We start from the raw sequence: 25,303 nt of genomic DNA, 5'->3' as shown, positions 1-25,303 counted from the left end.
GTGTTTTCAGGCTGGGCTTCATGTCTGAATTTTGAGGTCTGTTCACCTGGGCGTCAGGGCAGCATGGGATCCCTTCCTTTTCAGTTCAGCCGCCTCAGAGTAGTTTGTACTGTGTTTACATCCGTCACTTACAATGCTCAGCAGTTTTTCGTGCTGTGAAGTTTTCAGAGTGAGTGTTACTGACCAGGAACTTCTACGACTGCCCACCTTGTGGACACTGCCCTGCACTTGGTGTTAAGGCCAGAAACTGCATCTTGGCACACCTCGTGCTTACACATCCACTCACAAGACTTGAGAGAGTTTGCTTATGAGCTAGTCACACCATGAGCCTTGCAGCCCTTAGGGATGGCTGGCGGGAAGGGGTTGGGCGTTGGGTTGGCGGCAGCCTGCGAGCCGGTGATGGAGCGCGTTCCATCATCCCAGAAAACACAGGCTTGCTGTGGGATGCTGAGAAGGGAAGTAGACTCTCTCGAGTTCCGCACTGTCTCTGTCCCTGTAGCTCCTCAGCAAGTCTTTGTTTACAGCACTGTGCCTTCTGATCCTTTGGCCTTCTCTGCCTGAACCCCAGGGACAGCAAGTCCATCTCCCTGCAAGTAGACCGTTAGTGGGGACGTTGCCTCACTCCTTGGGGTGAAGTAAGATCAGGCTCAATCCTGTAGGTGCTGCTTCTCAAAGCGGGATGGCTCTGGAAAGCTGTCGCGGACCTTTGACCCATGGGAACTGAAATAAATGAACACTTCCTAATCGATCGCGTATTTGCTCCTTTATTCTCTTGCCATTAAAACAGAAAGCCAAACAGTCACGTTTGTGTGAGTTGAGCTCTTCTGCATCTCTCTGCTGGCTTGGTTTTACGTGCAGAGATGTGAGTGTGTTCTCTACAGTGAGCGGAGAGGAGGGACGGAGTTTGGTGGGGGCAGTGGGAGTAAACCTGAGGAGAACTGGAGCACCCGCGGCTCTTCTGGCCCAACTGCGGGCTGTCTGTGACCAGGGTGGTGGGGACAGTGATGGTGGCGTGGAAGGGAGGAGCCGCTGTCTATGCAACCTCTCACTCCCTCTCCCTGCTTCTCCTCCTCAGGAGCTAGAAGCAGCTCTTCACAGGGACGACGCAGAGTTTATCAGCGACCTGATCGCCTGCCTGCTTCAGGGCTGCTACCAACGAAGGGATATCACGTGAGTAACCCGGAACTTGCTGTGTCCTGCAGAGGGAACTAATTAACCAGTCACAGTGGCGTCTGGTGTCTCCTGGAACAGCCGGCGCAGATCAAGGGCTGAGACACATGGTGCGGCCCAGTATTTGCATATGGTTCCCCGGCCCCTTGTTGGCTCCTTCTGCAGCAGCTGAGTTTCGTTTTTATTACAATTCTTGACTTTATTTTGCTCTCATAAATCTGTATCCCTTACTCTTGGCCCCACCAGCTACCACATTCAAGTGCAGTTTCTTCCTCTCAGCACGTGTCTTTCTTTCTCATTTTTGTTTTCAGTATTGGTAAAATGATGCCTAAAAAGTAGAACTAGATTTTACTGTATTTCTGCCCCTTGACCATCTTTTGTTCACATAAACAGTAGCATAATTTTTAACGTGGAGGATCTCGGTCCCCCTCACACCATAACTACCAAGTAAGCAGCTCTCCAGGACATCTGAGATGTATGGGAATTGGGAGCAAAATCTCATCTGTATCAGCAAATAATGGATCTTCCTGTGTCCCTTGTTTTGATACACTCGATATGCATTTTCTGACTTGATAAACGTTTTCTTGCTACTGTGTTTCCACACAAAACTGAACGGTGGGGCCAGTTCCCAGAAATTTGAGACAGGACCTTCATCCGTGCAAGGAGTTTGGGATGTTATGATTCACATTTTTTCAGGCAGTTGAAGACAGTGTCTGAAATATTTTTGTTCTGATAGATCCACTCTTAGGTGCCTGGTGTGGCTGGGAAGTAAACTTGTGGTTATAAGGTGAGGAGGAGATTGACTAAATGCTGCTTTTTTCTGGTGTAGAAATCTGTGTTTCTGAAGGGAGAGTCTCTGCTCCTGGACTCACTGTTGATACAATGACTTTTCCATCTGTCACAATGTCCTGCAAACATGATTATGAAGTCTTCAGTGCATTTTTTCCCATTCTCTTTTTGAGATGTAACTTGGGAGTTTGTGTGGTTTTTAAGCACAGCTGTATTCATATGTAATTTCACTTTTTCATATCTTGCATTTTTTAATCATGATTACTTTTCTTTTAACCACCCTTTTTTTGGATTTTTTTTTTTTGCATTTTTTTTTATTGAAGCATAGTCAATTCACAATGTTGTGCAGTTTCTGGTGTTCAGCATAATGTTTCAGTCATACGTATACATGCATATATTCATTTTCATGTTTTCATTATAGGTTACGACAAGATATTGAATATAGTTCCCTGTGCTATACAGTATACACTTGTTATTTATCTGTTTATATATATGGTAGTTAGTATCTGCAAATCTTGAACTCCCAATTTATCCCTTCCCACCCCTATTCCCCCGGTAACCATAAGTTTTGTTCTATATATCTGTGAGTCTGTTTCTGTTTTGTAACTAAGTTCATTTGTGTCTTTCTTTTTTTTTTTTTAAGATTCCACATATAAATGATATCATATGGTACTTTTCTTTCTCTTTTTGGCTTACTTCATTTAGAATGACAGTCTCCAGATCCATCCATGTTGCTGCAGATGACATTATTTCATTCTTTTTTATGGCTGAGTAGTATTCCATTGTATAAGTAGAGCACAACTTCTTTATCCAGTCGTCTGTTGATGGACATTTAGGTTGCTTCCATGCCCTGGCTATTGTAAACAGTGCTGCTATGAGCATTGGAGTGCATGTGTCTTTTCAAATTAGAATTTCCTCCAGATAAATGCTCAGGAGGGGGATGGCTGGATCATATGGTAATTATTTTTAGTTTTTTAGGGAATCTGCATACTGTTTTCCACAGTGGCTGCACCAATTCACAGTCCCACCAGCAGTGTAGGAAGGGTCCCTTTTCTCCACAACCTCTCCAGTATTTATCATTTGTGGATGCTTTAATGATGGCCATTCTGACTGCTGTGAGGTGATACCTTGTTGTAGTTTTGATTTGCATTTCTCTAACAGTTAGTGATGTTGAACATCTTTTCATGTGCTTGTTGGTCGTCTATGTGTCTTCTTTGGAGAGATGTCTGTTTAGATCTTCTGCCCATTTTTTGATTGGGCTGCTTGTTTTTTTGACATTAAGCTGTATGAGCTATTTGTGTATTTTGGAAATTAGTCCTTTGTCAGTTGCATCATGTGCAAATATTTACTCCCATTCTGTAGGCTGTCATTCCGTTTTGTTGATGGTATCCTCAGCTGTGCAAAAGATTTTAAGTTAAATTTTAGGTCCCATTTGTTTATTTTTGCTTTTATTTTCTTTGCTTTAGGAGACTAATCCAAAAAATATTGCTACAATTTATGTCAGAGAGGGTTCTGCCTGTGTTCTCCTCTATAAGTTTTATAGTATACAGTCTTACATTTAGGTCTTTAAACCATTTTGAGTTTATTTTTGTATATGGTATTAGAGAATGTTCTCATTTCATTCTTTCGCAGGTAGCTGTCCAGTTTTCCCAGCACCACTTATTGAAGAGCCTGTCTTTTCTCCATAGTATATTCTTGCCTCTTCTGCCGTAGATTAATTGACCCTAAGTGTATGGGTTTATCCTGTTCCGTTGATCCAGGTGTCTGTTTTCGTGCCAGTACCACACTGTTCTGATGACTGTAGCTCTGTAGCATAGTCTCAAGTCAAGGAGCCTGGTTCCTCCAGCTCTGTTCTTCTTTGTCAAGATTGTTTTCACTGTTCGGGTCTTCTGTGTTTCCATATAAATCGTAGCATTTTTTGTTCCGGCTCTGTGGAGTTGTTGCTGGTAGTCTGATACAGATGGCTCTGAATTTCTGTATTGCCCTGGGGAGTGTGGCCACTCAGCAATGCTGATTCACTGGACGCTTGTGTCGTCTTCAGTGGCCTTCAGTGGTGCACTGTAGTTTTCAGAGGCTTCCCTACAGGCTGTTGGGTGGGGCTAGGTCTTGGTGCTAATGATCCAATTACGATGTCAACCTCTAGGAAAGTTCAGTAGATGAACACTCCTGGAATGTCTGCCACCAGCTTTTATGCCCCCTTGGTGAGCGCAGCTGTCCCCCATGTCCCCAGGAGATCCTCCAAATCCAGCAGGCGGGCCTGGCCCAGGCTCCTATGAAATCACTGCCTCTGGCCGTGGACCTGGTGCGCGTGAGTTTCCGTGTGCGCTTCTCAAGCGAATAGGGTCTCCGTTTCCCCCAGTCCCGTGAGGCTCCCAGAGCCAAGCCCCCTCGGCCTTCAAAACCAGATGTCCTGGGGTCTCCTCCTCCTCCCAATTCCAGAACCCGGGCTGGGGAGGTTGACGCGGGGCTTAGAGCTCTTACTCCTGTGAGAGGGCCTCTCTTGTTCAGCTTGTGGGTCGCCCACCCAGGAGGTATGGGGCCCAATTATGTCTTCAGCACGCCCCTCCTGCCGTCCTGCTGTGGTTCCCTCTTTATGTTTCCAGTTGAAGGAGATCTTCTTTGCTAGGTTCCGGTCTGTTTCGATGGTGGTTTAGTAGTCAGTTGTGGTTGTAGTTGTGAGGAAAGGCAAGCCTGTGGTCCTACCACTCACTATCCTGACCGGAAATCCACCTTTAAATGTGATAGTCAGATACTCCAGTTTAGTAGATGCACATTTGTATCCAGCTGTTTAAACTGTTGTAAACATGCTGTATTGCATCACCTTGGACATAAACGTTGGCGCACCTCGTGAATTATATCCCTAATTTAAATTTCTGAAAGTGTACTCACTCAGTCAAAAGAAATGCCCATTTAAGATTTTTAAAATAAACCTCCAAGCCGCCCATCCCAGAGTTTCTTCCGTTTCACCCTTGACCCATGAGTGCCTCATCTGCACTCTGGCCAGCAGGTGCTGGTAGGACAGACACTTTCGGGGCCCTCAGTCCTGTCTTGTGACAGTTTCAGCAGTGGTCCCAGCACTGCAGAGTGTGTACACTACTGTGACACGAGACGTGACCTGGTGTGAGAAAGGCTCGTGAACTGAGCCTTCAGTGGCAGCCGCCCAGGCCGGCATCCTCCTGTCACAGAGCCCGGGGGTGGGTGAGTGGAGAAAGGACTGGGCCCACCCAGGAACTGCAGGGGGAGTGGTAATGGTCTAGGGAGCAGAGTCTAGAGGCTGCAGGGCAGAAGGTCTCATGTGGTTCAGAGTCTTGGCTCCCGAGTGTTAAATTTTGATTTCTTACCAACATCTAAGATAAGACTTCATATTTAAACCCCCAGTTTGTGGCTCTGAACGTCTAAGTTGCCCATCAGCTGGAGGGAAGGCAGGGTCTGCGTGCTCCCTCCTGCCTGCCTTATGGCTCCCACACTGAGTCTGGGGCTTCCCTCGTTGTCCGTGGGGTTCACCTGGCCCACCTCACATACCTTCCTTACCTGCTTGTCTCCTGCGTGCACATCAGTTTTAGGAATCTGGTGTTTGGCTTCAGCACATGGGAGTGGGAGCCTTGAAGGCTGTGTTGGCTGGGTTAAGAATTCGGGGTGTGATCCCAGAAGCGGGGAGAGCAGGGGACTTGTGAGACTGTAGTTGTGAGTCAGCATCCTAGGGCAGATGGGTGGGTCAGGCCAGGGAGGGGCAAGGTGCGCAGTGACCTGTCATCTTCAGCCCAGCAGGCCCTCCGTGCTTAGCCTCTTCCCATGTTACAGGCATGCATGCAGTTTTGTGTACTTGCGTGTCCTCTTGTGTGCTTGGGTCATTTCTTCCGTCAGTATGTCACTGGTCAAGCACAAGAAATGCCTGTTTAGATTTGCTGGCTGATCTCCCACAGGAGACTGTCCCCCACCCTCGGCAGCTCTGGACACGGCCGTCGTATGGCCGCCCCAGGTGCTGGGGTCACAGTGTCCCCCGCCCCTGCGGGAATCGTCTTCTTCGTGACTCGGGTACCTGTCAGCCTGGTTTGGCTCTGATACCGTTAGTCTTAATTAGCCAGCTTGTCAATTCTTCCCCCAAATGATATAATCTCATCATGACCTTTAAGAAATTACCTTGTTTTGATTAAAGTCCTGTATATTGCTCAGTAAAAAGTTGTAGCCTTGTTCATTTAGGTCAGATTCGTTCCTGGCTTATTTTGATTTGCGATGCTGCTAAGAGTAGGGTTCCACTCCTGCTACGCACGAGCGCTTTGAGGTATAGAGTATAATGTATCCCTGTGTTGTCTTGAGTCCACCTGGTTTTCCGGACCTTGATTTTGTAGGGTCACCGTCCCCCGTTGCTTTCAGTGCTTGTGCTCTGGCTGCTCCGTGCTGTTCCGGGCTGTGTCCTGCTGTACTTACCTACTGCTGGGTGAGAAGTTCCCCTAAACCTTAGCAAGCTTAAAGCATTGCCAGTGTTTACGTAGCAGCTTCTGAGGGTCAGGGATCTGGACACCACGTGGCCAGGGTGCTGGGCCCGTGGTTTCTCCCTGGCTGTGTCCTAGGCGCCAGCTGGGACTGTGATCAACCTGAGATGTGCCTCCAGGAGGACCCGTTTGTTTTCTGTGGCTGTGTAGCAGAGCTCACAGATGGAGTAGTTTAGAGCCGTGTTTGTTACCCCACAGTCTGTGGGTCTGCCTGTGGCCCTTGGGGCCCTGCTCAAGGCCTCGCAGGGCTGCGGTTGGGTTTCCTGGAGGCTTCACCGGGGAGCACCAGAGCTCCTTCAGGCTGATGGCAGAGTTGCCCCTGCGGGTGCAGGGCCCAGGTGGCTGGTGCACAGGAGCTGCCGTCTGCTCACAGCCTAGCTGGCTGCGTCTTCTCCGCCAGCAGGACAGGGCCGGCCACCCCCCCCCCACTTCCGCCGCCCGTGCCCTGTTCTGTTGGCCAGAAGGGAGCCTCAGATGGGCCCCCTCACTCAGGAGAGAGGATCGTACACAGGTGTGAGTACCCGGGGGTGCCCGTAACTCAGGCTTCTGTTCCATCCACCACATCTTCCAGAACAAAGCTGAATAATGCTGGTCAGGTGTATGCTGGCGTAATCACATTTACTTAGTTATCAATGTGTCATAAAATCTGCGTGGATTTTGATAGACTATTGGGCAAGAACCAGTTGATTTTTGGATAATCACATGTGGTTGTATACATAAATAAAGGAATTATCAAAAGAGGTTTTGATTTTCCATTTGGATAGTTAAAAACCAACTTGTCCCATGTTTGCCATAACCTCCACCGTAAAGCGTAGAAAAGTACACACTTACTTTGGTAATATTCCCTATAAAAACAGTTAGTTTGAAAACAGTGGATTGCTTCAGAATACTTTCGGCTTCGATGCAGCCTTTCCCTTCACTCATACTTCACTGCGGTGCATCTCATTGTTTTCAGGCTTCTTGCGAGGTGAGGGCGACGAGGTGGTAAGAGGTCACCTATGAGGATAACAGGCCGTGCTTATGGGAAGGAAACACGTGCAGAGTCTGGGTCGCTCGCAGGCCACACAGCGATTAGAGGAGGAGAGATCCCCACAAAGGATTCAGAGAGCCGGGGCTCAGGTCTTCCCCGTCTCAGAATCCCAGGCCCGCTCCTCTGGCTTCGACCCTGCATGTTCTGTCTTTACATAAAATTAGTGATTTTGGCCGCATAAAAGAGTAAGTTTTAAAGCATCGCCCAATGTAGTATAGGGCGGAAACCCTGCCCTCGCAAAGACGGGGTGCAGGGCATGCTGTCCTGGCCTGCTCTCCCTTCCCGTGTGCATCTGCAGGTGCAAATAGCATGTAAGTGTTTCGGAATGCGTCTGTCTCATCAGAAGTGTTTGCCACCAAGTGTAGACGCCCTGTGTCATCCTGTCCTCTGTCCCCTGCACACCTGCTTCTGCAGCCACACAGGGCCAGGGTTTGGAGAGGTGCCGGCACTGCCCACAGGCCTCATGAGTACTAGTGTCCTCCTTGAGGCAGCACCGTGTCAGGTACTCCTAAGTGACTCCTTTTGAAATGAGGGGTTCATTTCTTTCAAAAAATGGCAAAAAATGACCCTAGTCACATGTCATAAAATTTCAGATATTGCTTGTAACGGGGAGGAGACGGGAGTTTTTCCTTTCCTTTTACCAGCAGCTGCTTCGGTGCCCTCTCTGCTGTTGGGCGAAGTTGTAAGTCTCTGATGGACAGAAGTAGAAGCGGGAACGTCGGGGGAGGGGGGCGTGCCCAGGGCGGGAGGGGGGGGTCCCCGCTGTTCTGTGCTGCACCAGGAAGTCAAGTGGTGACTCTACCATTTCTCAGAGCATTGCAGAATACATAATCTGTAATTTTCATTTGTGTGGGGAAAAAAAAATAAAGTACATGAGATAAAAATACTTCTGAATGATCAAGTAAGTCTGAGTACTGTTTGATCCAAGATTTTCAATTAATAGGTCTGGGTTGAGGCTCAGGCTTCAGCCTTTTAAAACTTGTTTTTGTTGTGGGGAGGCTGTAGCTCAGTGGTCGAGTGTGTGCTTGGATCCAAGCATGAGGTCCTGGGTTCAATCTCCAGCACCCCCATTAAAAAAATAACTTGTTACTGTTGATATGTAATAGTACACACAGGAAAGGACACATTGCTTAATTATACAGCTTAGTGAATTTGTACAAACTGAATATACCTCTACAGTGATCACCCAGACAAGAAAGCACCATAATTGATTTTGCTTTTTCCATTGAGAGAAATTACCCAAAGTGATAATTATTTTGTCCCTCCAGTGCTGTCCACATGCACACAGAGTGAATGCATGCTCAGGACTCTCTGAAGTTTTGTTTTCATCCCAACTTAAAAGAAAGAGAATTTTGGACAAATGAATGCTTGCCTTTCCTGGTTCTAAGACTTAAGCTGTGATGTGGAGCCAAGAAAGGTATGTAATGTCTTTGTGCATTACTTGCCTCATCTGTAAAATGGGGGTGATAAACATTCCTACTACTAAAGCTACTGTGAGGAGTAAATGGAACAACTTATGAAAGCCTCAGAACAGTCCTAAGCTTTTAATAAATATCATTTGTTACGTCGGCATGTATGGAAACATCGACGGTGCGGGTAGAGTCGACGCTGACCCCGGCTACCCTCCGTGTCTTACCTATTGTGACTTGCGCGTTTCAGAACTGGGGTCAGCACACGTTTCCTGTGAGGGGCCGGAGAGTGAGTACTTGATGCTTTGTACGTGTTACGTGACCTGCAGCTCCCCACTCTGCCGTCTTGTGCTTCATACTACTGATCGTGGCTGCATCTTGTTAGACGTTTGTGGACACTGGGAGTTGAATTTTATATCATTTTCATGTTTATTCTTTTGATTTCTTTTTTCCCCAACCTTTAAAAAGGAATGATTCTTTTACAGTCTTAGCTTACAAGCTGTAAAAAAAAGATAAGACATTCGGGCTGGACTCGGCCCACAGGCCATAGTTTGCTTGCACCTGTTTTTAGAAAATTAAATAGGTTACTTACTATGTCTAATTCCATGAGCTCAGTCACCATCCTACTCAAGATAATATGAAATTTCCATCTCCCCAAAAAGAGCCCTTTGCCCTAAATCTGACCCCCCCCCCAAAATCCCCCTGCACCCTATGTAACCACTGATCTGATTTTCATCAGATTTATCAGATGTAGATTGTTTTGCCTTACTCTGAATTTCGTATGGAGGGGTCATGCAGAATGTACTCTGTATGTGTGTGGTACCCACTGACACTGCTGTTTGTGTCGTTAGTCTGTTCCTTTGGAGGAGAGGGGTTCTAAGTTGCATCCCAGTGTGAAAACGTATCGGTTTATGTGTCCACTAATTGGTGGGCTTGTATGTTGCCTCCAGTTTGCGGCTGTTAGGAATAAAGCAGCTGTGAACATTTGCACAAATGGTTTTGTGGACATTTTTTCACTTCTCTTGGGAATTGTTGGGTCATATGGTGAGAGTGTGTTTAATGTTAAGAAACTTGTTTTCTAAGCAGTTGCAACCTTTATCCTCCTGCCGGCAACATATGAACAGTCTGGTTGCTCCGTGTCTTTGCCAACATTCTTTGTTTTTAATTTTACCCAGTTTTTACTTTCACTGATTCTCTTGTGTATAACATGGTAACTCAGTGTGTCTTTGATTTGCATTTCCCCGGTGACTGGATCTAGATCTAGACATAGATATAGATACAGATACAGATAAATAAAAATAATAGGCCGTGACTGTTTCCTCCTCATGTGTAGCTTGCCTTTCCACTTGTTTGACACTGGATTGTAAAGAATGGCAAGTTTTAATTCTGTTGAAGACCAGTTTATCAGTTGTTTTAGTTTGTGTCATCATTTTATTTCCTAAGAAATCAGGACGTATGTCAATGTCGAGGAGGTTTTTCTCTTAGCCTTTTGCAGTTGTCATCGTGACGCATCTTAAGTTAGTGTGTGTGGTGTGAAGTGGAAGGCAGTGTCCACTTGTTCCTTAGAGATTCCTCGTGTGTCCAGCGCGTCCCTTTGATCTGTTGATCTTACATTTACACAAGTGCCAGATTGTCTTGACTTTGGAGAGTTCTCCAAACTTTTAGTTTAGTTTAGTTTTTAAAATATTTTTACTGTTTTATGTTCTTTGCATACAAATTTAAAAATCAGCTCGTGGGTCCCCTCCCAGCCCTGCCAGAGCCTGCTGGAGAACATGGACATTCTGAGAGGTGCTGGGTTTCTCAGTCCCTGGCCTGATACTTACTTCTCTGTTTGTTTACCTTTAATTGCAGTGACATTTTGTAGTTTCAATGCAAAGATGTTGGACATCTTTCCATTTGTTCTAAGTATTTTATATTTTTCAGCTACTGGTTGCCAGTATGTGTAAAATACAGTTGACATTTTTATTGACTGTGGTACTGTAGTCTTTCTGAATCCGTCTCTTAGTTTTTGTGGTCTTGTAGATGACTGAGGGCTTTTTGTAGTCTGCAGTTGGTTACAATTCTGCTTCTTTCACTCCCTTCTGCGCCCCAGATGCTTGTCTTGCGCTGGCCCAGCCCCTGAGTGTGGTGTTCCTGGGCTGGGGAAAGTACTCAGCCTTCTACCTTTAAGTATGATGAAGACTTGGCCCTTTTGTCTGTTGTGGAACTCAGCTTGCTGATACTTGGTTGAGGATTTCTCCACATATGTTTGTGAGGAATATTGGTCTGTTATTTTATTTTCTTATAAATCTTTGTCAGTTTTTGGCACGAGGGTTGAGAAATGTTCCCTCCTCCGGTTACTGAGTTTGTGTGATTTCTTTCAAATGTTTCCTTGAATATTTGAAACAATTCACCACTGAAAGTCTTTGGGTTTGTAGTCTTCTTTATGCAGGTTTCATTCTTACTGTTACTGATTCAGGCTCTAATTGAGACTATTTGGGGGTTTCTGTTTCTCAGGTGGTGACTCCACTTTCATTCCTGTTGCATTTGTTCTCTCTCCCTCTTTATTTCTACAGGTTTATCAATATTTCAAATGTTTACTAAGGAACCAGTTTTTGGCTTTACCTACTGTTCACCTGTTTTCTTTCTCTTGTTTTATTGATTTCTTTTTCTTTACTTTCTTCTATTTACTTTGGCTTTAGCCTGCTAAGTGACAGTACTGGTTGTGAGCCTTTTTTATTTTCAACACAGGCATTTTAAAGCTATAAATTTCCTCCTCAGCTGTGTTTGCTTGCATCCCACAAGTTTTCATGGGCTGTGGTTTCATTATCATTCAAAACGTGTTCTAATTCATGTTGTTACTTCTTCTGTGATCCGTGGGTTATCAAAATGTGTTACTTAACTTCTGGTTATGGTAGTGATTTGGGTGTAATTCCATATGCTCAGACTAGTGTACTCTGTGAGATTTCAGTCTGTTGAAGCTTAGTGAGCCTGTTTTATGTCCGGATGAGCATCTCACATGCACTTGGTAAAGATATGTGTCCTGCAATGTTTGTTGTAGCCTTGTGTAAATGTCAGTCAGGTTGGAGGTGTTTTTGAGATCTTGTCCTAATTGAGTCTTTTTTAACTAATTTATTTTTTGCAGGGAGGAGGCGATTTTTAAAATTTATTTATTTATTTATTATTCATTCATCCGTTCGTTGGTTCGGTGGAGGCACTGGGGGCGGAACCTAGGACCTCTTGCCTAAGCACGTGCTCTACCTCCGAGCTCCACCCCCACCACACACCCGTCCTCACTGATCTTTTGTCTGGTTGGTATATTAATTAATGAGAAAGATGTTTAACAATCTCTGGCTACGCCTGAGAACTTGTCTGTTTCTCCCTTTAGTTCTGCAAGCTTTTGTTCAGTGAGTTTCATTCTCGGGCCGGAACGTAGCGCTTTGCTATGTATTCCTGGCGAGCTGCCTTTTCGTCTTCAGACCACAGTGACGGGTCTCAAGAGAGCCAGTCGGCTTTGTCACGCTCATCATCTGGTATGTCACCTTCCGTCTTTTTGCTGTTTGTATTTTTATATTTGAAGTGTATGTTGTAGATGATATCCTACAGTTGAGTCTTGCGTTTTCTCACGCAGTCTGACCGTTTCTGCTTTGAGTTGGGATGTTTAGTCCGTTTACATTTAGTGCAGTTACTGATGTGGTTGGTTTTCCACTTGTCCCTCTTTTTTTCTTTCTCAGGTGTCCAATTCATTGGTTTCTCGTGTATTCACAGGATTGTGTAGTGTAGTCATCACCACTGTTTGATTCCAGGACGTTTTTATCGCCCCCAAGAGATAGCGCATACGCGCTAGCCGTCACTGCTCACCCCCGTCGGCATCCGCTTCCTGTGTCTGCTCTTGACTGTCCTGGGCGCCTCTGGAGGTGGGTGCGTGTGGATGGGAGGCCGGCTGCATTCACTCAGCATGGTGTTTTCAGAGTTCACCCGCGATGTAGCGTGAGTCAAGGATGCATTCCTTTTTATGGCTGAAAAGTATTCTGTGGTACACATGCGTACTTTATTTACCTCTTCATTAGTTGGTGCTGTTGGAACTTTTTGGCTGTTATGAATCATGTTGCTGAGTGTGAGTGCTGTGTACTTGTTTTTATATGGATGTGTTTTTCATTTCTCTCGGGTACATACCTCGGTGTAGATGACTTTGGTCATATGGTTCTTCTGTTTAACTTTAGAGCAACTTGCCAAACTTTTTCAAAGCAGCTTACGCCATTTTACATTCCCGCTGGCCGTATACAAGGGCTCCAGTTTCTCCACATCCTCGTTAACAAGTGGTCAGCACGTGCTATTACCTGTGTTTTTAATTTTAGCCATCCTGCTGTGTGTGAAGTGGTATCTTATTGTGGTTTTGATTCGCATTTTCCAAATGACTAATAAGCATCTTTTCATGTGTTTCCTTCTTAGGTTTGTTTGTCTCTTTGTCCTTCAGTGACTCCTTTCAGGTTATTTTTATTGTGTTCCACTTAATCTCTTCTATAGGTTTGTTGTGTGTGTGTATGTGCGTTCATAGTGCTAGGGTGGCGATGTGTGCCTCCTTAAATTATCAGGAGCTATTCAGAATTCTGACTGTACCTTTCACACCTGAAACCTGACACTGCAGACTTCCTGATTCATACAGTTGGTATTTAGGGTCCCATCTGGCTTCCATTTAAAAAATCCTTTATCTTTTCAAAGATTATTACAGCGTTGATTTCCAGATTACTTTTTCATACTTTTCTTTGTTACCCAACATAAACAGTCGTATATACAAGTGAAAGTCTGGATTAGACACTTTCCCTACTAAAAGGTATATTTTGTGTCTTAGTTGTTTTTCTATCTTTTGAAATTGTCATGAGCCTTTCCTTACCCTGGCCATCGTGTTGACTGTAGGACATGTGGACGTGGCAGCCATTGCATAGCCCTGCAGAAGAGGCATTGTTTGAATTACTTTGGCCTGTTCATGATCTTTAAGAACAAGCACTTGACCCAGTGTTCTCATAGAGCCTTTCACTTGTTGCTTCACCTGGAACCAGAATCTTTATTTCAGCTCAGGGCTCTTGTTAAGTGTGTGTTTCATCCGCTTCACACGTCGCTGTGGCTGGTGGGAGTGCAGGCTTCTCCCACTGGTCTCCTCGGGGCCCTTGTGGTGCCGTGTCGTCCCTGCTCCCTGCGCATGGACGACAGGTGCTCTTTCCTGTCTCGGGGCTCACGCAGGAGCCTTCCTTTTACCTGTGGTCTCCTGAAACAGGTCTCAGACAGTCCGTTTCCCTGCACGTCGGGAGCGCTTCCATCTCTGCTGCCTGGGGCTTTGCGCGTCGTGCCCGTCCCTGTGGACAGGGTCTCCCCAGTAGAAGCTTGTTCTGCCCAAAGCAAACCAAGAAATTCTCTGCTGGGTTTCTCAGAAACGCTAACTCTGGGAGTGGTCGGCCACTGTCTCTCGGGCAAACCGTTTTAAGGAAAGGAGGGGTAATTAGGACCATTTGGAACTTTTTTCAGACGAGAATGAATACAGACCCGGTTGTACTCGGAACCTCCGGTTCGTTTGATCCTTATGTTACTATCCTGTTGCGGGGATTATTAGAACTTCGGGAAGATGAGAGGTTCGCACTGAGCCGAGTGGATCAGTGAGGCGGGGACTGTCCGAGGCGGTCTGAGACGTTCGGGAGGGTAGATGAGTTTGCAGCGGCTGGGGCTGGGGCTCTTCGTCCTGCCAGCAGCACAGAACCGTGTGCTCGTTCTTCTCAGAGAGTCTGTCGTCCTAATTGCGTTCTGAAAGAGTTCACGTCCCGTAGGAGGTCAAGAACCACTGAGTGGAAAGCATTGGCTCATTCTGGCTTACTGCGTCTTTTCTGTTTCAGGTATTCTTGGTCACATTGCCTTCAGATTTCTAACCTTTAAAAGAAAGGTTTATACGAGATTTATCTATATACAAGGAAAGTAGTGACCTTGAATTGTACGCCCTCTGGACTCTCTTGGTAAGGTGCTGAGGAAATGACGAGAGAAACTTTAGGCAAAAGTGATGTCACAGGGCTGCTGGAGGGGCATCCCAGATGTGTGGTTCTTGAGGTGGGGGGGGGGTCCTGCCCAGGCAGCACCTGTGGGCGGGGCGGGGGCTTCCACTGCCTCCTGGAGGATCTGCATGAGGTGACCTAGTTTTACTGCAGGAAGAACACGCCTTGTTGCTTAGGGCTAGGCGTGTATTAGCAACCCTGAAAGCATGTGGCAGACAGAGGGACTTACTACCAAAGAGAGGCTGTCCTGTCTGTGCTCCTCGCTGCTTTATTGTCAACGCTGCCCACCCCCCTCTGCTGCCCCCCCCCCCCCCCCCCCCCCCGGTGAACTGCTCTTTGCGCGAAGGCAGAGGAGACCCACCCTGCCCTGGGCTGAGCAGGTGCTCACAAGCAGGGCTGGCTCTGAAGGTGGGACGTGCCCTCGGGTCCCGTGTGAGAGCAGAGGTGTTTGCAGGTATGAGCGGCGGACCACGATCACAGTTTCCCACTTGAGTATCAAGAGTAAGGGAGTCAAGTTTCTCCTCTCTTTGAAAAAGCAAAATGTTTAACCTCTTATTTGCCCAAGGCCCTTTGATTTTTTTCCGTAAATATTTCTCCTGACTTTTTCTGTGAGTATAAGTACCGTAGATTATAAATCAACATGGTACATGCCTCTTTTTAAATTATATTGACATGTAACTCCTTTGGAGTTCTTTGTTTAGTGAGAAAAATATTTTTAAATCAAGACTAGGTGAAATTATATCCAGGTTCTTTTAACAGTTGAGATATAGAATAACCTAACAATTAAATAGCACTTTGTTATATTATATAAAAGGCACGTTTAGGTGCGAATCAAAGATTTAAGCTTCCAGACCGTCTTAAATGTTTCCTGCAGAAAAGCCACCTCAAGTCTAGAAAATAGCATCTTGTAGCACGCCCGGAAGTTCACGGGGAGCAGCACACCTGAGTGTAGCTGCAGGTCGGAGCGGTCCCTTGTGTTCTCGAGCAGGCCTTCCCACCTTCACATCTTAACCCAAGACACCCGTGGGCTTGGCTGGGCGGACCGTGGGCTTCTTTCTGTTCACCACCTGAGTGGTGGACCTGATTTTGAGCTGGATGTCCGTCCCCCCAGCCTCCGTAGTCTCTAACTCACGAGTGAAACTGAGGTGTGGGCTTGGTTCTGTCTCTGCCGTTGCTTATTGAAACCTTTACGTATTTCACCAGCATGTGCAGTTTGTGGTTTAAAGTAAAACCACCTGTTCTGTGAGGCCTTCTTAAATGTTGGTGATCTTTGGGGTCTGACAGCACAAGGGCCAAGGAGGTGGTTGAGCACAAGGCCCTTCCTGAGCCTTTCCTCTCCTGCTGAAGTTGAGGACTGGTCAGCCGTCCCGCCAGCACACCCACCCCAGCCCCACACGTCCTCTGTTCCACATTCACGCATCTCTGTTTGGGGCCGCTGCGTCAGGCCTCAGACGTTCCACAGCTACCTGGAGGACATCATCAACTACCGCTGGGAGCTGGAGGAGGGGAAGCCCAACCCCCTGCGGGAGGCCAGTTTCCAGGACCTGCCCCTTCGCACCCGTGTGGAGATCCTCCACCGCCTCTGCGACTACCGGCTGGACGCGGACGATGTCTTTGACCTTCTCAAGGTGCGTCCCCGACCCGCACCCCTCCCCGCCTGGAGCACGAGTCAGGGGAAGCCGGCGTCAGGGAGGTGAGCTGGTCTCAGCGCTCATCACCGACAGAAGCGGCGTGTGCACAGCCGTGACCGCTGTCACCAGGCGAGTCCAAGCACATGCTCGCTCACACGACCGTTCGTGACCTTATTTTGGTGAAATTTCTACCTTGATTTGTCTTCCTGGGCTGCTCTTCCTGTCATCGGCCAAAACGCAGCCTCGGCCGCCACTGAATTTTATTTCCCAAGGTCTGAGATGTGGCTTAGCATAATTGAAGTATTTATTGAAAACTCCTGAGGAGTTTGAGCTGTTCCCACTGGCCACATGCACGCACTTTAGAGGTGTGCTGGGGGAGGCTATGGCGCCACCTGCCCTTGTCCTGCCCTCACAGTCGGTTTAGAAGTTGGCCTCGGGGCTCAGTCACCTATGATGGTGCCCATGTGCCTTAGTTCGCTTGCTGTGGGCACAGGTGAGACACTGGGCAGCTGAGCACGGTCATTCTGGGACTTGAGACTTCAGTCTCTCCGGGAGGCCAGCATGGGTCAGACCCGGGCCCATCGGGGCCCTGCTGCTGGATCTGGCCGCAGCGAGAGGTTGCTGTGGGCTGTGTGGGCCATGGCCCCGCGACGTCAGGTTCTCTTCTGTCACTGTCCCTCCTCGTGGGGGTGCACACGTGGAGTCCACGTCCAAACTCCGTGTCGAGTGTGCTCATCACAATTCCTTTGGTCTCTCTCTCTTTCTCTCTCTTTGTTTTTTTTTGGGGGGTTTTTTTTGTGAAATGGGAGCAGTGCTGGGGGTGAGCTGCACTGAAATATTCCCGTCGTCTGTTCTGCAAAGAAGGCCCTGCCTGTGTTTCCTGTGCCCTGGCTGTGAATTAAGGTGCTTGGCCATTTTTAAACGTGCAGAATATCTAAGGGTCCTCACCGCAGTTTCTCCTGTTTTGCTCTGTCCCCTGTTCTCGCAGGGCCTGGATGCAGACAGTCTCCGCGTGGAGCCGCTGGGTGAAGACAGTTCCGGGGCCCTCTACTGGTATTTCTATGGGACCCGGATGTACAAGGAGGCCCCTGCACAAGGGAAGCCCAGCGGCCGGCCTCTGGGCAGGTGTGTGCTTAAGGCAGGGCTGCGGGAGCCCCTGCCTGCGCAGGGGTCTCGCTAGAGCTAAACGTGGGGGATGGTGCACCACGCCGCAGCTCTTCCACACACAGGTGAAAAGGGGTCCGCCTGCAGGCCCTGCTGCCAGCGTGGTGCGGCATGTCTACTGGGGTCCTGAGGACCGCTGCCCCCGCGGCACAGGCACCGCTCCCCCCAGAGCTTGCCCTCCACCAGGGTCAGTTCTGAGATTCCTGCGGGTGAATGTAGGGCACGTCCAGACCCAGTGCTTCCTAGACAAGGAGGGGTCGCCTTCCCACAGCAGCAGGCATCTGTTTGCCGGGGGAGCGCGCACCACTGGGAAGTGTTAGGTCCTCCTCTGCCGTTAATAATGGGGGTGTGGGCTTTCCTGGGTCCTCGTGATAGTAGGGAACACAGTCACCCTTCTCCGCCCGTGACTGCCTTATTTAATTGTTGTTGGTAACCATGTGGCCAGAAAAACTCGCAACTCGTTTACAAGTCATATGTAACTCATCAGTTCTACAACAGCATTTCGATTTAATGTACTATTTCTTAGGGAAAGTGAAGGACAGAAAAATGTCTCAAGTGTTCCTGGGAAAACAGGAAAAAGAAGAGGCAGACCCCCAAAACGGAAAAAAGTGCAGGAGGAAACCACAGCGAGGTGAGATCTATCTAGTCCATGGTGGTCACAGGCCCTTATGCTGGACAGGGCTCACTCCACTTCATCCTTGCTTTTTTCTGCAATGGGAAGGACGCAGGCCTAGGCTGTGGTACCCACGTCCAGATCCTTGCCAGGCTGCCCGGTGCCCCGGGCACCTCGCTGGGTGGCGGAGCTCGTTTGGGGTGAGGACTGGGTTGGACAGGATGGTGGGCGAGACAATGAAGGGGGAGCTGGAGACTGCGCCCAGAGTGGGGCTGAAAACAAGCCAGAAAACCCAGAGGGCATCCCCTGTGACTCGGGGACTTCGCACCGTGGAGCTGAGCACTTTGTGTTCATGGTTTGACCCCACCATCCCTGCGAGGTGGGCGTTATTCGTAGACCTGTTCTGCAGGGAAGTCAGTTGACTTTCCTCAGGCCGCATGGTCAGTGTCAAGCCTCGAACAGGCTGGTCTGACCTCAGACCTGTGGTGTTCTTAGCCTCGCCTTTGGTGAGGTTGGGTTAAGGGCGCCTCACCTTCAGTGCAGCCCTCGGCCAGGGAGCAGGGGTGCAGTCCTTACCGTTCCTTTCTTCTTGGCATTTAACCGTGAACACCGAACACCTATTTTCTTGTGCAGTGATGTTACCGCAGCACTGGGTTCCCGGGTGTCCGTCCTGCCCTCTGCAGGAACACCTGCATCCTGTGGTCACTCTTCCAGTAGCCAGCCTTCCTCCAGACCTTGCTCCCTTGACATGCGCTCTCTCCTGATGTCGAGTCAGTGTGTCTGCCTTATGGGCGAGCACAGCACAGTTCTGGACAAGTTTTTGTTTTAACTGATGCCTCCTTTTCCTGTGTTTCAGTGAAAAGCAGGAAGAGAACTCCTTGACATCTGAGCCGCACACAAGAAACGGTAACGGCCTTTGCTGGAGTCAGCAGGGGTTGCTCGCTCGTGACTGACTCGCGCGGGGCAGTAGGACCACGGCCGCGGCCTTCAGACTAGCGCTTCCCACGTCCCCCGGTGCCCACCCCCGTCTGACAGATAACCTGAGATCAGGACCAGGTCTTTTCATCTGGGCCCCACCAGGCCCAGCATAATAGACACCTGAACATGTGGACGAATGGGCAGCTTCTCCCAGAGACACAAGGAAGTTTACTGGGTTTCAGCCTAGACTTCAGCTCTTGCGTGATCCACACTGCACAAATTTGGGGAGAAATATCAGTTTACAGTATTTCACTGAAACGAGGACTGCAAAAGCTCAAATCAGAGCCATTTATGCAGAAAGTAAGTATGTTTAAGCATTTCTAGGGTATTAAAATCTGTCCTACGGAAGTCTCGGCAGTTACATTTGTATTGCCTTTAGGCATTCTGACCTTTTAGTTGTAAACAGTGAGAGAAACTGGAAAATCAAAAGTACACAGTATCAACCTTAAAAAGTAATGGTTCTCCCTTTTTTTCTGATTCCCCAGTTTTGATCATAACCCAGAGTACACATGAAACAGAGGAGAGAAAGGAGAAAGGTCCTGGGGGGGGTCTGGTCACCGAGCCCATTCCTTTCTCTCCTAGGGTCGCAGGGGCCGGGGCAGGGCTCCTGGTGGCTCCTGTGTCAGACGGAAGAGGAGTGGAGACAGGTCACTGAGAGCTTTCGAGAGAGGACCTCCCTTCGGGAGCGGCAGCTTTACAAGCTCCTCAGTGAGGACTTCCTGCCCGAGATCTGCAACATGATTGCCCAGAAGGTGACAGCGGGTGGCCCTCCCTCCCTCTGTGTTCCCTGTACAGTGGCTCTATTTAAGGGTCTCTTTGCTCCAGTTTTGAATACAACCCACTGTCTCCTGCAGGTGGCACAGCCTGCTCCTTTTCTCACCTGGAGCATCAAGGTGGGACCTCATCACCCACTCTCCCTTGCTGTGGGGCTTGTCACTCAGTTCTCAGGACCGCAGGCGTCCTCAGTGCCCCCACCCCAGCCCTTACAGTGGCTTTTCACAGCCTGGAACCACCTGTCCTGCTCCTGAACATCCCTGCAGACACTTCCCTGAGCCCCCAAGAGTGTCTCCGCCCTGTCGTGCCTCTCCTTGTGTGTTTGTGCTGCCTTTGTTGTTTGTTTGTTTGTTTGTTTTGGTTGGAATAAATATTTCATCTGTCTGGACGGACCAGATACTAAACTGATAAGGACAGCTACTACACTTGATCTTAGACAGAAGGCCTAGAAGCCTTGTTTTTTAATACTACCTTCTGGTCTGTCTCCAAGCAGCAGGCTCTGGAGAGCACTTGTCCTCAGAGCCGCAGTGCCGGCCCCTTCCCAGCCCCACCTGGGCCCTGCGCGCCATCCTCTCCCTCTGCTTCCCTGCCCGCCCGCCCCTCTCTCAGAAGCTCCACGTGAAGGTCGTCACCTCTGTGAGCCGTCCTGTTTCTCTCAGCCGAGGATTTCTTCTCTAGTGTGTTCCTCATCCCTGACTCCATTTCAGCAACTTGGGATGTGGGACATGTCCTCCTCCTCGTTTTAAGCCCCACAGCTGACCTAATGCGATGCCCTCTCCGTGGTGGATGCTCAGTAGTCGTTCAGTTTCCTTATTTCATTTCAGTAAATCTGACACTTCTGGTGGTTAGTGCTTGTTAAGAGAATACAGAAAATGTGAGCACTGCCTTGACATCTGAGGAGAAGCTGTTTATAAATTCCTGCTGCAGCACCTCCAGGGAGGGACAAAAATGACAGACAGTGTTACTCGATTTGTTCTGAATTCAATGATATTTCTAACCATTCTGTGGGTGGGTGCTCTGGGGTGAGTTCTAGGAAGTCACCTTCTCTGATAGCCGGAACTTACAAACAGTGCTCCAGCAATTACATTTTCATGGACAGGCAGGAGAGAGAAAAACCCAACTGCATTTCCCCATCAGTATACTTAATTCCACATATTATAATTGCACTATGTTTTTGTGATCTATAACCCACTGTGACCATTTTTCCAGGATTTGAACTCCATAATCTAATTTTCTTAAAGTAACTATGAAATAGAGATGGTTTTTATAACTTTATAGAACCTTGTTATGACTTAATTCTTATGACTAATGATGCCACCTAAATCATCTGTAAGGCATATGCTTAATCTGCTTAAACCTTCTTTTATAATTTCTGCCTTTTTACCACTGAGCTATACCCTCCTCCTGATTTCTGCCTTTTTAATGCAACATTCAACCTAAGACTTTTGGATCGGGGAACTCAGGGAAAAAACGTACAAGCATAAAACTGATGGTTTTGATACAAAAAATTTCAAGAGTTGGTTCTTGGCAAGAGAAGGAAAAATTAAAATACAGTAAACCTTAAATATAAATTTCAAGAACCATGAAATTAAAAACAAAAAATAAATAATAGACTTGATATTTTGAAAGCTATACAGAGCTGTAAATTTGGGGATCTTAGTGAAATGGGGTATTGACTCCTGAAAAACACCCAGAATCTAAGTTATGCAATAGAAAACCTTGGCAGACCAGTAATTAGGGAAGAAGAGTTATCACAAAAGGATCCGCTCAAAAGCTCTAGAATTATTTCGATTTATTTACAGGTAAAACTTTCTAAAACTTCAAGAAAAGATAACTTCCCAACATTTCATAAATGAAGAAAGACAGGGTTTGGCTTCCGTGTCCACAGAGGTATAGGTGTCTTGGAGCCCTGTTCCTGGTTAACTTAAATGCACTCTTCCTTCAGTGATGGGAATGTCAGGCCTCTGAGAGTACACTAACAAGTAAATACTGTTCTTCACCAAAGAAAACAGCTCATAATTCGTCAGGGTTAACCTAGAGTCTGTGATGGTGGACTTGGTTTTGGAAGTCTTGTGCAGCTGTGGCGTAACAGAAAAGAACAGTGAAAGGCAAAATTTCAGAACATTTTGCCTGGAGGACTAGAAATCCGCTTACAAAGCATTAACTTGCGTTGTGCTGGTGCTGCCAGCCAGGCCCCCCCGTCGGAACCCCAGCTTGCTGATCAGCCCCGGCGCTCCAGGGGCCTCGCCCTTGGAGTGGGCGCCTGTCATCCTGCAGCTGCCTGCAGCAGCGCTTAGCGCTTCGGACGGCTCCCGTGTGCCCTGCAGGTCGCACCTGCTACCTGTCAGCCGCCGGCTGCAGTGCGGAACCTTCGGGGCTGGTTCCGCAGAAGCTCCAAGCCTTGTGTTGGCCCCACAGGCGCCGCGCGGCTCCGGGCTCCGAGCCCCTCAGTGGTTTCCTGTAGCAGCCGCTTCAGAGCCTCCGCACTCTTCTCTCAGGATCCTGAGTGCTCATATTGGGCGCCTGTTGTCTATAGTTGGAGATGTTCGTGGACCAGAGAGGTGTCCGTGAATGCGCACGGCGGGACGTGGTGGGCTCCAGGAGGAGGAAGGGCCCAGGAGGCAGGCCTCTCTGTGCAGTAGAGGTGACGCCGCAGATCCAGGTTAGGAGTCGGCTTGGGGTGCGGGTCTGGCTGCGAGTGGCGGTCGGCATCAGGTGGAACATGTGGACCCTGTTCGGGGTAGCCCCCCGGAGCCACGCTGCTCGGGGTTGTGTTCTGTGAGGTGGTTTAGGGCAGTTAAGTAACTTAGCACCACGCTCTAGGAAGGGACAGCTTTGCTGTTCTTATTACTGAGATTTAAAAATTGGCAGAGTGGGAGTGGAATGAGGTCCGAGGGATCCAGACTGCAAGCAGGGCTGTGTTTGATGCCGGAGGTTAGGGTTAGGGAGTCCCCGCACCCATCCTTCCCTTGCCCAGCCCAGCCTGTGCTGCCCAGTTCTCACTTTTTAACCCTTTATCGCCTCTTATCCTATGATTCACGTACGTTTAAGCAGTTTCATGGCCAGAGGAGGCTGCAGCTGAGGCCTGGCTGGCGGCTTGTTTTGGTGTGGAGCTTCTGTTGCCTCGCAGTAACTGGGTGACAGCACCCGAGTCATGCTACTGGGAGCCCTGAAAACCTCATTTATAAACTTCCATTTACATTAGTGTATTTGGAGTTACCCTTTATCTCTTTTTCCCCAGCTCATAAACACGCGTGCCTGGAGATAAGAAGCCCAGCGTTTCAGGTGCCTTGGGGTGGCGGTTCTGGACTGGCTGCTTCGCTATCTCCCCGGTCTCTTCTTCCCTCTAGCGTTGGTATCAGGAGGCCTGTGGTCAGTGGCGTCCAGCCCCAGTGCTCAGCTCGCCGTGGTGGGCTCTCACTGTGACCTGACGGCGAATACCACTGTGAACGTGCTCTGCCCCCGTCCAGTCCACTGCCCCGGCCGAGCCCTCCGGGCTCTGTTCTAGGTCCCGGGTCGCGTGGTCTCTGAGGTCCTGCTGGTAGGAAGCTCTCCGTGACTGTTCTTTGCAGTGCTTTCTGTCAGCTCCCTTATTCTGATCTTTGGTCTTAGGTACGAGAAACTATGGAATTGTCATTTTTTTTCTAATTTTATTTTTTGAGGGGAAAGGTAATTAGGTTTTTACTTATTTATTTATTCACTTGATGGAGGTACAGGGGCTTGAACCCAGGACCTCGTGCACACTGAGCGTTCACTCTACCACTGGGCTGTACCCTCCCCCAAGATTCTTTTTTCTTTTATTTTTTTAAAATGTATTTTTATTGAAGTAGTCAGTTTACAATGTTGTGTCAATTTCTGGTGTACAGCAGCACCGTGCTTCAGTGACTTAGGAACTTACGTACATTCGTTCTCATATTCTTCTTCACCATAGGTTACAAGATATGAATATGGTTCCCTGTGCTGTACAGTATGAACTTGTTGTTTATCTATTTTATGTATAGTAGTTAGTATCTGCAAATCTCGAACTCCCAGTTTATCCCTTCCCACCCCCTGCCCCTCTCTGATAACCATAAGTTTGTTTTCTATGTCTGTCAGTCTGTTTCTGTTTTGTAAATCAGTTCATTTGTCTTTTTGAGATTCTTAATATCTGTAACGTTACCAAGAGTCCTGGGGAAAACCTCAGTTGTGGCATGAGTTTTGTGCTTTTGTTTAAACAGCAGAAAATCTGCGGGTCTTTAAAGGCTACAGTGCAGGCGGGTTTCCGACCTAGACTGGTCCCCCAGGAATCCAATCTCACTGCCTCAGAAAGTCCTTTAATTAGGGCCCTGGGGGAAGCGTCAGTGGAGGGGGCTCTTTGGGCCCCAGGGCCAGGGCTCTGTGGCTGTTTTGTCAGGAGACTGGGCATTGCTGTCCAGCCACCGGGGAGCTCTGTCTCAGGTGTGGTGACCTGCCCTTGGGGTGGGAGCTCGGCCCGGGTCTAGGCGCTGCCTCGGCCAGATCCTGTTGCTGAGTGTGGGGAAGGTTTCAGGTGTCTCTTCTTAGCTTCTCTTTAAAATCGCTTCCTGATCCCCCGCGGGCCTCTCCACGGTCCGGCATCAGATCCGGCATCAGATCCGGCTCCTGCTCCTTTTGCCACTGACCGCTTCTAAAGAGAAGACTGCAGTGTGAAACACGGGGGGATTTTTTGACTGTTGGCTTTGTGTTCGCTTTGTGTTCTCTTGGCCATACGTGTCCTTTACACCGAACCGTTAAGCTGTTAAAGCCTGAAAGAGGCGTCTGACTGAGCAGAAGTGTTTCCAGGCTGCAGGGCAGGGTGGGGTGGGGACAGGCAGCGGTGGAGGCACCCGGAGAAGGGCTGCGGCAGGCAGGGGCTGTCGGGACGACACAGGGCCAGCTGCTGGGGCCGGCTCTCAGCACCTGTCACACCCAGCACGTCCTCCTGACTGGTCACCAGCCCTGCCTCTTCCCCAGGGCTTCCTGACATCACAGCTGGAGGTTTGTACTTTCTGACGCCTTTCCTGCCTCCGGCACCCACCAGTCTGTTCCGTGTCTGTGAGTTCAGCCTTTTCAGATTGCACCTGCAGGTGAGGTCACACAGTGTTTGTCTTTGTCTGGGTTGTTTCACTAAGCACAGGTCATCCACGCCATCACAAGTGACATGACAGCGTTCCGTTCCTTTTGTGGCTGAGTGGTGTTCCCTTGTATACATACACCACGTTGCCTGTACGCGTCCAC

The 25,303-nt window shown here is 48.5% G+C and overlaps 1 protein-coding gene and 1 pseudogene across 1 annotated transcript in view; one reads left to right on the top strand and one right to left on the bottom strand.

Moving 5' to 3' along the window:
• The window catches only part of CECR2 (CECR2 histone acetyl-lysine reader), a 103,460-nt gene that overhangs the window by 57,773 nt on the left and 20,384 nt on the right, over positions 1–25,303 (top strand). Inside the window, exons 2-7 of the mRNA XM_074357900.1 lie at positions 1,076–1,170; positions 16,353–16,536; positions 17,528–17,664; positions 18,230–18,334; positions 19,173–19,222; positions 19,877–20,046. Of these exons, the coding sequence (XP_074214001.1) occupies positions 1,076–1,170; positions 16,353–16,536; positions 17,528–17,664; positions 18,230–18,334; positions 19,173–19,222; positions 19,877–20,046 (741 nt within the window). The remainder of the gene's footprint in view (positions 1–1,075; positions 1,171–16,352; positions 16,537–17,527; positions 17,665–18,229; positions 18,335–19,172; positions 19,223–19,876; positions 20,047–25,303) is intronic.
• Positions 20,425–20,524, bottom strand: LOC123619836 (U2 spliceosomal RNA; annotated as a pseudogene).

The sequence above is a fragment of the Camelus bactrianus genome, chromosome 34, assembly GCF_048773025.1.
Source record: "Camelus bactrianus isolate YW-2024 breed Bactrian camel chromosome 34, ASM4877302v1, whole genome shotgun sequence".
Classification (NCBI taxonomy): domain Eukaryota; kingdom Metazoa; phylum Chordata; class Mammalia; order Artiodactyla; family Camelidae; genus Camelus; species Camelus bactrianus.
This window is presented reverse-complemented; position numbering and strand designations above follow the sequence as displayed.